At 39.0% G+C, this 12,794-nt stretch overlaps 1 protein-coding gene and 2 non-coding genes across 4 annotated transcripts in view; all 3 read right to left on the bottom strand.

Moving 5' to 3' along the window:
• Positions 1-12,746, bottom strand: part of SF3B3 (splicing factor 3b subunit 3) — a 39,461-nt gene extending 26,715 nt beyond the window's left edge. Inside the window, exons 1-8 of one of the 2 annotated variants that reach the window (XM_019710172.2) lie at positions 12,631-12,746; positions 9,550-9,687; positions 8,205-8,531; positions 7,332-7,504; positions 6,081-6,222; positions 3,537-3,649; positions 1,132-1,269; positions 882-985 (exon numbers count right to left, since the gene is read on the bottom strand). In XM_019710172.2, the coding sequence (XP_019565731.1) occupies positions 882-985; positions 1,132-1,269; positions 3,537-3,649; positions 6,081-6,222; positions 7,332-7,504; positions 8,205-8,531; positions 9,550-9,619 (1,067 nt within the window). In that variant the 5' untranslated portion in view covers positions 9,620-9,687; positions 12,631-12,746. Of the gene's footprint in view, positions 1-881; positions 986-1,131; positions 1,270-3,536; positions 3,650-6,080; positions 6,223-7,331; positions 7,505-8,204; positions 8,532-9,549; positions 9,688-12,568 lie in introns of both variants that reach the window. The other variant, XM_019710164.2, reaches the window with a different exon arrangement.
• On the bottom strand, positions 1,508-1,598 carry LOC141567734 (small nucleolar RNA SNORD111). The gene has a single exon (XR_012490570.1). It is a non-coding gene; the product is annotated as a small nucleolar RNA SNORD111 (small nucleolar RNA).
• LOC141567735 (small nucleolar RNA SNORD111) lies at positions 7,830-7,909 on the bottom strand. The gene has a single exon (XR_012490571.1). It is a non-coding gene; the product is annotated as a small nucleolar RNA SNORD111 (small nucleolar RNA).
• Positions 12,747-12,794: the final 48 nt, after the last annotated feature.

The raw sequence follows: 12,794 nt of genomic DNA, 5'->3' as shown, positions 1-12,794 counted from the left end.
CGGGGACTTTGGAACCATGTTGTCCGAGTTAGTTAACTGTGTGAATCAAATTTCTTAAATTATCTGTGATCCAGCTTCCCTAAACTGTAAATGGGAACATGGCACTGTTTCATAGGGAACGTTATGCATTAATATTTGTAAAGTGCTTGCAACAGTGCTTGGAACTTACCAAATGCTAAATTAGTATTTGACTGATAATCACCACTCTTAGGTCTTCCAAACCTCAGCTGCAGCATCAATGAATAATTTCTCACAAGAACAAACCCACCTCACTCTGACAGCAACCTGCCTGTAGACTGCAGTCTTTCTAGTCTCTGCCCTAAAAACTTCTATCCTGGGGGAGGTTGCTGGAGCCACAGGATGTACAGCAGAGTTCATGCCACCAGGGGTAACTTTCAACCCAGGAGGGAGGAACTGGCGCTATTAACCTTCAGAGAGGCAATTCTGAGATGCACACTACGCTTGCTTGCTTCAAGCTCACAGGTCTTCATGGAAGTGAGTTCCCATTGCCCACAGCAGGAGCCTCAACACACCCTTATACTGGCTTTTTTTTTCCTCTTTAGATTTGTAAAAGCAAAGGGCTTGTTGGACATCTGTTTAATACTAAGTAGTTCAATACATATTTATTCAATAAAATGTCCAGCAAAAAGCTCAGGAGATCACTTCTAAAGGTATGCAGCCACCCATAGGTATAGATCAAAGCCATTGAAGTAGAGGAAAATAACCAAGAGAAACAATGTAAAACAGAAAGGAAGGCAAACCTTTTGTTTTGAAGAAACTAAAACATTCTTGTGAAAAGCTCTGTGGCCTTGGAGCCACATTTCCCTCCTGCAATTATGATAGTAACCAGGGTGAACTAGGGTAATAAGAGGATTACTCACTGGTTTCCGAATTCCGATGCCACAAAAAGGAAGCCTGTTTTAAGCACACACATGGCAGCAGCAACAGGCACAGTATCAAAATACTTGAGCCGGATCTCAGTAACCTGGAGTGAGAAGAACAAGAGTCTAGTATGTAGCCAAGTGAAGGTAGGTCATGGAAGGGAGGCTAGTATTATACGACAGCATAAGCAGAGTAGCAAATAAAATACTGTACTAGTCTTTCCCCCAGCCCCAACCACGGTCTGCTTACCATATCTTCATCTGTCTCCAAAGTGATCTTGAAGATATCGCCCTGCTCAGTTTGGGCCAAAAAAAAGAACATCGATTTGGTCTTATGGGTGGCAGAGCAGACAAAAATCATTCCTCTTTCAGGGTCATCCAGGTCATTCTAGCAAAATCAAATATACAACCAGCATGTTAGAAATGAGTACTGATGTTGGAATTCAGCACACAAAGGGATTACGCAGGTTCTCCAAGGCCTAGAGGCACCTGGAGCATCCCTATACAAGCTCCGACCCAGAGCAGCCTGCAAGCCATGGCCATAAAACAATACCTAAAAATTCTTCTCTGCTATAAACACACAGCAAAGCCTGGGTACAAAAAAAAATAGCCACAATTCCACTCTATAGCTTAATCAGGTCAGTAAGGCAAGAACTATCTCCAGAGAAAAATGTTAGAAAAGAGACATGAACTTTAAAGAAGCATCATTTCAGGCTGTGAACAAAACTCTTCTGTGTCCACAATACCACCCCCAACAGCCCTGTTATACATCAACTTCCTTGATTTCTAAGAGGCGTCCCCTTGGCTATGATTCTGGATTTTTTTTTTTTTTTAAATATGCAAGCAGGGTTCATTAGTGATACATTCTCAGGGAAGAGAATGGGCCTAGCTGAGGTGGGGGGGGGGGAGAAATAGAGGGGGAGAGAGCCAGGGCCAGAGAACATGAGGGCCAGAGAGCATGAGGGCCAGAGAGAGAGGGGTGGATTTTTTTTAAACATTTCCAACATTTTGTATTACTCTCACTGAACAAGCTGTTCAAAGGCAAAACACATTTTATACTTTTTTGTATCCCAAAAGCCAAGTACAGTGCCTGGCAGTTAGATGCTCAATAAATGTCTGACCAAACTGAATTAATTCCCACCCCTTACCAAGAAAAACTTGACTTGCTAAATTTCTTCTCAGGTTTTCTAAAATTGATGGACTCTCACTCAGATACTATGTACTAGAGAAAGTAACTTCTAAAAGGTTTAATTCCAGGATCTATACATTAATATTAAAAAGACAACTAATCCAGGGCTGAGATTACAGAAGCAGAGACGAAACAAGATTAGTTATGTGTTGATAACTACTGAAGATGGGTACACAGTTCATTATGTTCTACTTTTGTATATGCTTAATAATTTCCAGAGTAAAGTGTTAAAATTAAAATAAAACATCATTTCCAACTACCAAAGTAGTTAAATGATTAAGGGGAAAACCAATGTGTGCAAAGATGTTAGGGAAAACTATATTTAAACAAGTAAAAAGCTCAAAGCTCACCACTAGATTCCACACCAATTACCCAAAAAAAGGTATCTTGACAATGAAGAGAGCAGAAACACACCAACTTAACAAAGTGATCAATTTAGTATCACCAATTGTGAGACAAACCAACATTGTGTGCCCCAACGCAATCTTCTGGGAAATATACACACACACATCATGATCTATGTAATAGTTCTATCAAAAATATTAACCTGGATGTGATCATGAGGGAAAGATTACAGAACAAACTATAAGGAAATTAGTCCAGACTCTTAAAAATGTCAGTATCATAAAAGACCAAAAAACACAAAAGTGAGAAGAAAATATTCTAATTAAAGGAGACTAAAGGTAGACATAGGGAACTTTAGGGGACAAGAGAAAATGAAATATGAAATATACTTAAAATTGTATTACATAAAATGGTAAATTTCTTAGACATGATACTAGTAATGCAGTTATGTACAAAAATGTCCTCATTCAACACACAATGGGATTTATAGATGATGTAATACAGAATTGTACACCTGAAATCTATGTAATTTTACTAACAATTGTCACCCCAATAAATTTGAAAAATAAATTAAAAAAAAAAAATGTCCTCATTCTTAGGAACCACATCTTACAAGATTCTTGTACTAAAGTATCATGATACCTGCAACTTATTTTCAAATGATTTAGCCTAAGTCTACGTGTAGGTATACACGTACACATGCACATATGCACAATCTTAAGAGGAAAATGCAGGAAACAAAAACCGGCGAACCTAAGTGAAAGGCATCCAGAAATTCAGTCTTAATTCTTTTCAAATTTTCTGTATGTTGGAATGCAGGAAAACATGACAAATGGAAAGACAATTTATTGCCCACAAATATGCCTGGCTTCTTCAAACAGACATTTTCAGGAATTTCAATTGATAACATCCATAGGTTCCTCTGAAATGGAAATGTTAGTATTTAATTCCCTTTCTCAGAAAATGTTTTGCTTTTTACTAAAATATTTACCACCTTTATTAAAAATTACATTTACTACAAGAAACTAAAACTTGGTAACAGATAAACTAAGAGACTACACTGTAATTACAAAAATTATGTTCATTTCACAAATATCTCTTATGGCAAACAAAGGCCTTACCCGTCTCCTGGGAATTGGACAGCGGATATCTGGTTGGTCACCGAAGTTCTTGTAGGTGATATAGTTTTCAGAGCAGATCAGCACTCCACTTGGACCATCTGAACCTCCCGGAACTTCAAGAGAAAATAAATACAATATAACTTTCAATTCTTTTTCTCCTTTAGCACAAACTAATAAAGGTACAAAGTGCCTAAAACTGAGAAACATTCTAAGTGTTGCTTTCCCCTGTCATGCTAAACAAGGATGGAGCAGTTTGGGTGATAAAGTTTGTCCAGATATCTGATAATGCATCCAAATTTTTAGTTCCAAGTACAGAACTCAGTTCTCAGCTTCAGACCTATAATCCAACCATCTACTGGACACACACATGGATATTCCACTGGCACCTTCAAAACACTATGTGTTCACAAACTCAAGTTCCTTTCCAAACTTATTCTGCCTCCTGTGTTCTGTACCTTAGAGAATACCATCATCAACAAAAAGACCAAAGCAGAAACCTGGGTGTCACCCTTCAATTCTCTCTCCTCCCACAACCCTGATTCTACCTCCTTAGCCGCTCTCGTGCTACCAATCTCTTGGTTTAGAGAAACAATTTCTTCACCAATTTCCTGCTTAGTCATAGTACCTTCCATTCCATCAGCTAAAATGTAAGCAAGTACAGGCATACCTCATTTTATTGTGCTTTGCAAAAACCGGGTTTTCATCAAGGCAAGACATTCCACCAGCAAAAAAATTACAACTTGCTGAAGGCTCAAATGATGGTTAACACTTTTTAGCAATAATGTATTTTTAAATCAAGGTATGTACATTATTTTTTTAAACATGCTAGCGCTCATGTAATAGACTACTATATAGTATAAACATAACTTTTATACGCACTGGGAAACAAATTCGTGTGACTCACTTTACTGTGATACTTGCTTTACTATGGTGGTCTGGAACGAAACCACTGTATCTCCAAGGTATGCTTGTAATCTTCAGGTCATTATTTCCCTGCTTAGAATCCTTCAGTAGCTACTCCACCACGACCGCTACCCGAGCCCTTTGGCCTGAATGATCCAATCCCAATGAGCTTTCAGTTCTCTGAATAAACCACGTTCTTTCTTGCCCTTGCGCCTTTAGGTATGCTGTTCCCTCTTTCCACCACAGAAAACTCCTCCTCCTCCCTCACTGTAGCTAGCTAACTCCTGCTAACTCCTAAGTAGTCCTCAGGTCTCAGTTTAAAGAGCACTTCTCCAAAAAGCTTTCTCTAACATATTCCCTTCCTTTCCCTGGATCAGAGATTCCTTCTCTACACTGTCATGGCACTTAGCACACTTTTTCTGTTATTTTTACATAATCACCACTAGACTCAATATTGCATAAAAGGAGACAACACATCTTATTTTTCACAACTTCAATCCCAGGATCCAGTAGATTGACTTTGAACACATTGATGGTAAAGACTGGACAAGATGGTAAAAACACATGTTGAAAAAATGAAGCCCTCACAAATGAAAGATATGGCAATGTTACAGCAAGTAATGAAATATATTCTCTATTTCCAAAGGTTCTTCCACTTGACAGTCTCTTCCTAAGATTTAATGCTCAAAGACGTGCTGTCTTGTGTAATTCTCCAAAATCCTCCACCAACAGACATATTTCATTTTAGACATCAATCCAAGCACAAGTGACTCAGGACAGAAAGGACTGAATGAATCACTGTCTCCCCCAAGCCTGCTGAAATTTAGATGACCACATAGTTGTCCTCATTTGGTCTTTTCATTTAACGAATTAAACTGATACTGATTTTCTAATGGTGAACATCTTTGAGTGCCTACAAAAATCTTACTTTGCTATGATGCATTTAAAACGGTTGAATTTGATTTGCTAAACTTTTAGACTTTTGCACCTATAATCATAACTGACCTGTAAGTTTTTCTTGTTACTGTCCTGATTTTTAAAAATCACTACTGTCCTCCCCCAGTTTTGGCACTGAAGTTACATTAGGTTCATAATGTGATACAGTAGTTTTAATTTTTTCTAGGTTCTGGAAACTTACGGTGCCTGAAAATTCTAGACCTTAAGTCTTTGGGGTAAAAGAGATTTTTAACTACTGTTGCAACTTATTTAATGGATATTGGTCTATTTGGGTTCTTAATTTGTTCTTGGATCAGTTTGGTAACAGTTTTCCAAATTCGTCTAAGTTTTCAAATTCATGGACACAGTTTTATCTTGCTGGGTTTGTCCATTGCATTTGCCTTTTCAAAGACTGGCTTCCAATTTTCTTAACGAGGAAAAGATTGACTACAGTCAAAACAGCACACTGACCAACAGCAATCAATATTCCAAGCTGACTGCTCTTCTCATCCCTTCTTCCCTGAGCCCACTGGAGGATAAGAGTTAACCACCACATGAACTTCTAACGTTGCCAAAACATAGACTAGACACTCAGTTTTACTACAAATAAATTAGCTTCCAAACCCTAATTAAGTAAACCCTCCCAAGTATGGGCATAAGATGGACCATGCAAAATAGTACAGACTAGCTCTGAAAACAAAGTACCTGTGATGAGGAAGTTGCCATGTTCCTCCAAAGGTTCACTGTATTTTCGGACCACATGATTTAAACCAAGGTCTAACTCATAGAAAGTTAGTGTCTGCTGGGTATTAGCTGCTGCTTCCCCTGTTGGATCATTGTCTGCTTCCTACAGAGAAGTACAATGGCACAAAGACTAATCAATACCATAAAATCAAACTTTCAGAGCTGAAAAAGACATCCAGATTCTTCCATTTTACAAACAAGGAAGCAGCGGTCCATAGATGCCAAATAGTTTGCCAAAATATACACTATTAAGTAATGGTAAAGGTAGAAGAACCCAGGTCTCCTAATTCTGGGACCAGGGTTCCCTCTACTAGAGGATATTGCCTTCCACTCAAGGGAAGAATGGTATGCTCCACTTCTTACTACCTGCCTATGAAAAAAATATTCCAAATAGCTTCACCTCCCTTTTCAAGCAGCTTTTCCCAATCAATACCCTGTTTCCACAGGGAGAGTGTTCAAATCAGAGCAAAGTGTTATTATATACTGTGTTTCCACGAAAATAAGACCTAGCCGGACAATCAGCCGTAATGCGTCTTTTGGAGCAAAAATTAGTAAGAGGGACGGCCGGATGGCTCAGTGGGTAAGAGCACAAGCTGTGAACAACAGGGTTGCCGGTTCGATTCTCACATGGGCCAGTGAGCTATGCCCTCCACAACTAGATTGAAAACGAGCTGCCACTCAGCTTCCAGAGGGGCAGCCAGATGGCTCAGCTGGTTATAGCGCGAGCTCTCAACAAGGTTGCCAGTTCAATTCCCGCATGGAATGGTGGCTGTGCCCCCAGCAACTGAAGATTGAAAACGGCGACTGGACTTAGCTGAGCTGCGTCCTCCACAACTAGACTGAAGGACAACTAGTTGGAGCTGATGGGCCCTGGAGAAACATACTGTCCCCCAATATTCCCCAATAAAATTTATATAAAAAAATTAATATAAGATCCGGTCTTACATTAATTTTTGCTCCAAAAGACGCATTAGAGCTAATTGTCTGGTAGGTCTTATTTTCGGGGAAACACAGTAGTCAGGTAAGCTCTGAAACATTCCAAAGAATTTCAGTAAGGCATTTGGAATACGAAAAAGACCAGTTAGCAGGACAGACAGAAGATTTGAACAATGAAAAAAACAGGAAAGATTATTTTTTAAGAGGTGACTAGGAAAAAAAACAACAAAAACAAAGGCGAGAAAGGGACACACACAGAGATATGATCCCCAATACCTCATAATCCATTTCCAGACAAGCAAACATTGGATTTTCAAATCCGACATCTACTCCGACAACATGATATACTAAAGTGTTTGCTTTGTGGGCCTCCAGGGGAGATGAGATGGTAAGCCGGGCTGCTGCATCTCTGTTCAAGATATACACCAATTTTTGTTTCTCAATGGCACCTGTAGGAGACAAAACACAAGATTTCCAAATAGTGAATAGAGAGGTTTAAAGAACAGCTATTCTCATCACAATTACTTTTTAAAAAATCACTAACAGCTAGCGTGAACTCTAAAAATGTATTCACGTAGGATTTGCTACCATTACAATAGACAACATCATTTTACCCACCTAATAGGGATTGTAATACCCCACTAATTTCAAAATTTTTTAGTGTGTTCTAGATTTGATACTGGGAACCTAAACAACGATTCATAAAACTGCCAGCTTTATTCTTTCAATTAGATCTCTTGATTTGGTCACTGGTCAGAGAGGGCTGCCCTCTAGAGGCCTGATCAGATACACAGAATTTCCTTCAAGACATTTGTCAGAGAAGAGACATGAAAGTGAATCATCACCTCAGGCTGATGAAAGCAACCATATTCATTGTCTGATAACATAAAATCATTTCGTTGTAGTCTCTTTGCTACAGGTAAATAGAAAAACACCTATTTCCAACTAGATAGGAAGTAGAAAAGGTGTGTTAATATTTTCCCCATTGTTTTAAAAGGAAAAGCAACTTTAAACCATGAAATTAATCCACATATGATCGAAACTTTACCCAGTTGTGATTTACTGGCGTACTGCAAGACCATAGCATTGTTATCCTTAAATGAGCATCTGTAACAGTAAGAGATAAATTCAATAGAGCAAGTCACTCACTAATCATAACAGCTCGCCCTTTGGGATCCACAGCTAAGAACTGGCCAGGAACAATGCGGCGGCATCCACTCTTGCCAAAAGTTTCTTGGTGAATTTTCTCAAACATATTCTTAGACGGCTGGTATTCCAGGATAACAATCCGACCCGAGTCACTGCCAACCACAATGTAGTCTTTGGTGCCACCCGTCAGCCTAAAGGCCATAAGTGACCGGATAACACCAAATACTTCCACAGTTAGTAGGGTGTGTACTTTGCCAGTGTTGGGATCAGGGCGAAGCAGCTCCAAGATCTTCCCACGGGAAACAACAATTTCCTGTTGTTTTGTTCCTAGATTGCCAAAAAATAAAAGATATGAAAACTCAGAACTAATCCAAAAAGTAACCTGGATGAATCATAATGCCACCAAAGATACATATAATTTAATGAGTTGGGGGCTCAGTATTTGAAGCTAATTTACTTTATTTGTAAAGGTACTTTTTCTAGAACTGAAATGATCTAACAAAAGTGGTGTCAAATAAAAGCTTTTAAAAAGTGGTTATACAAGTTACTTCCTTAAAAACTTGTTTTTATTTTTCTAACATTTACCATCAATCTGCGTTACTGAGCAAGGGCCATCCATGGTATTAACGTTTAGCTTCGCAAGATTAAAATTCTCCAATGGCTCTTTCCAGTACATTTTTAACGCTATTGTTCTATGAAATCACATGAACATTTTGTGCAGTTTGATGTAGTGTCTCAAAGAACTTTTAAAGCTGCCATCTAAAATACATTTCACTCATTCCTAAAAAAGTTCACTTGCTTTCATTAACTGCAATCAACACCTCCAAATGCATAATGCAACTTGTCCCCATCTACCAAATTCCACCTGTATGACTTGTCATCAACTTTAAACTAAATGTTTAAAATAACTAAGTTCCTCCTTCCCCACACTCCTTCTCTGGTCTCAACTAATCTGCTATCAATATTACTATCATTTTCTCCGCCACCCAAGCTGGAAACTCATATCCTTCACTTTCATTCTATCCCCACTGTCAGGTCTTTACTATCTTAATGGCTTCCTAACCTATCTTATATCCTACTCTTACCCATCCCAATCCATTCTCATTTGCTCAATGTCTCCACTTACCAGGCCACCTTACTTGCCAAAGGCCGTTTGGGTATCAGATAAGATGAAATACTCAAGTGCTTTGGAAACTATAAGGCATTATATAAATTAGTGTTTTCTAATGATTAAATTTTTGTTAATTCTTAAAAAAATGTTTGAATTTGAAAAAAATATGAAGCATAAAACTAGTAATATTAAAAATGTTATTTATATTCAAAAGATAGTAACTAGAGACCTTACCGGAGAAGTTGCCATGAATGGCAAAGCTGATGCCAGTGGCTCGCTGCAAGGTCAAGTTATACAGGAACATGGTGGCAGCAACACGGAGCCACCCACCACTCCACAATCCAGGTGTGGGTTATATGAAGTCAAAGCAAACTAAGAGCACATGAAAGAAAAAAAAATATCAGCTGGGAACTTCTGGCTGATGGCGGAAGAAATATAGAGTAAGGCCTGTGGAGGAACAACATATTTATAATTAGAGTGTCTTCTACATGCCAGGCATCTGCTACATACTTTGCCTCTAGCCTCACAAGAAAGCTATAAAGTAATGTTAATATTCATTTTATAGATGAAGAAATTAAAGCTAAAAAATTAAATCACCTATCTGAGGTCATATAACAAGTGGTAAAAATGTTGGGAGCTAGGATCTGTACCATTAATGCAACAATGTATCTGCTATTTTTGTCACAGAAACTAAGTAGGTCTACCTATACTTGTATTTGAATAGGCTGTATGTTCACAAATTTCAGAGTTCAAAATCACAGCAAAAACCTCCCTCCACCCATTGTCCTCACTGGGAAATCAATTTCACCAAGTTACATCCACCGTGTCCCTCCAGATACTTTCTGTATAGATAAGCAAGAATGTACATTAATACTGTAACTTACCACTTTTAACTAAAGGTTGGGTACTACATATCATACACTCACATTATACTGCAATTAATGTTTTATTTTATCTATCTTGGCGATAGCAATAAACAAAGGGCTTTCTTTTTATTTTACAGCTGGAGTTTTCCTCTGAATGAGTATTTTGGAATTTGTTTAGGCAATACTCTACAGATGAACACTTAGGGTGTCCCCAATCTCTTATTATGAACATTGCTGCATATAAACTCACTCATATATAGGTCATTTATGTGTGCATGAATATTATTTCTACAATTCATAAAAGTGAAATTGCTGGGTTAAGGGATTCATACATCTGAAATTTTGATAGATATTGCCAAATTTCTTTCAAAGAAAATCTGCTTTTCAAAGAAACTCACCAATTTACATCTCCAGCAATGTATGAGTTCCTATTTCCCCAGACCTCTGCTAATCTAATATAAAAGTTGATAATTTGGTGGTTTTCATATGCATCTCTTAATATAGTTGTATATTTGAGTGATTAGAATTTGAAATTTAAACCTACTCACAATCAAAAACTAAAACGAAACTGAATTCCTGCCACTTCAGGAGGACTCCTTAAAGGAGTAATCACTGAAAAGGTTCTTCCCATCAGACAGGACCAAAGACTGCAAATGTATATACCTCTACCACAAAATAATTACCCGAAACTATACCTATACACAGTTGCTGCTGGAAAATAAACTGAGTTAATTTTACCTCAATCACATAGAGACAAAAGCGAGGGAAGTTGAGAAATCCAAGTAATTACCGTGTAATTAATATACAAGTTTGGTTTTGTTAAGAGAGAAAAAGTAAATGTCTTTATACATAATAATCATTCCAGTGCTGGGCAAAAGCAGGGCGACTAACAGAGGAAAAGATCAATCCTCCAGGCTGGAAATGGATATAAATTTTCCTACTTGAAACTAAGGAACATCTTTAATGCTTTTCTAGGATCACAGGGAAAGAAGGAAAAGAAAGGTCTGGAGTCAAATAAAAAGGGAGTGGGGGGATAACCTATAAGAAAAACAGGAAACACATGCCAGAGACAAAGACACATGAACATGGTCAAACAAGGACACACACGCAAAAGGGCATAGACATTGGGAGAAGTTCCAGGGAAAGTTGTGCTCCGCTTAAAGTCGGGAAAAATAGGCAGCAAATATGTTGCAACTGCTCTTAATTGAAAAGTAGCTGGGGGGTGGGAGATGAAGGTAAGGGGGATCAAAGATACGGTGATGGGAGGAGAACTGACTCTGGGTGGTGAACACACAATGGGATTTATAGATGATGTAATACAGAATTGTACACCTGAATTGTACTATGTACTATGTAATCTATGTAATTTTACTAACAATTGTCACCCCAATAAATTTAAAAAAAAAAGTAGCAAACGTAATTCTTAAACATACTTAAGTATCTGTACTCTGGCATCTTGCTCTAGCCATAAAATTTCAAACGTAATTTCAAAGTTGCTGGTATTAACAAACAAATTCATAATGAAACCCCTACTGGGTTATTAACGTGGTCCATGTCGTAGGATGAACTATATTAAAGGTAAAGGATTGTTTTGCTTTGTTTAAAAAGGCAGAGGAAACCACGGGCCACTTCTGAAGCCCTGAAAAGTCACCGATGAAAAGCTCCCTCCAGGCTACATTTCATTCTTTATAGCTGAAGAACTCAGCCTACTACTTGCCAGTTCCTTTGTAACTAAAGGCATCCATTCCGATCCTTGGAATTCATTTTCCCCAAATCTTGTTTGATCCAAGTTCCCCAGCTATTCTTTTATCTTCGGTAACAGAAGGTGCATTTTGGAAGATCAGCCTAAAACTGCGACAGCTATGCACCAGGAGCCACCTGCAGCCAAAACCTGGTAAATTTTGTGACTTCCCCCACTTCTCTCTCCTGTCTGTGATTACTAGAAAAAGACTGCGATTTGCTCACTCCATCTCTTCTCAAGCGCCAAATGAACATCATCGCATTTAAACTCCAAAAGTCTTCAAGATAGGATCACTGCCCCCCATTTTGCAAATAAAACTGATCAGAGGAGGAAACATGTTGACCAAGTACCAAAATGCAAACTCAAAACTGGGTCTTGGCTCCAAACCTGTTGCCGTTATTTACGCTTTAACACGCTGGGTTTTTTTCACCTTCCCGTCCATGTGTCGTTCACTCTATCCAAGAGACACCCCTCCCACAGGTACAAAGAGGCCTCAGCGCCAGGCCTCCTTTCCCCCTTGTAGACAGAAACAGGAGACAATTCCTGGTAGCCGTTTTTATGCCTCAAGCTTTCCCCTCGACCTCCTCTTCTACCCGGACCTCTCAGGCCTAGGCTGCCTCAGAGACTTCTACCAAAAACAGCCTACCCTCTTGTATGGCCGCTCTACGCCTCTGTGGGCCCAGAGAAGCCGGGAAGCCGCTTCTTTACCCGGCAGCGGGGAGGATGGCGGAGATATCCAACGGATGCAGGGTTCCTTCAAGGCCTAAGCCACCTCCAACGACAACCCGCCCGCGTCCGCCATTAGCTCTCAAGACAAGGACCTACCGATTGGCGCGCGGCGGAAAGAGGTTCCCAACTGGCGCCTAAATAAC

This window comes from Rhinolophus sinicus, linkage group LG11, assembly GCF_036562045.2.
Source record: "Rhinolophus sinicus isolate RSC01 linkage group LG11, ASM3656204v1, whole genome shotgun sequence".
NCBI lineage: Eukaryota > Metazoa > Chordata > Mammalia > Chiroptera > Rhinolophidae > Rhinolophus > Rhinolophus sinicus.
The sequence above is the reverse complement of the archived record's forward strand: the minus strand, read 5'-3'. Positions and strand labels throughout refer to the sequence as shown.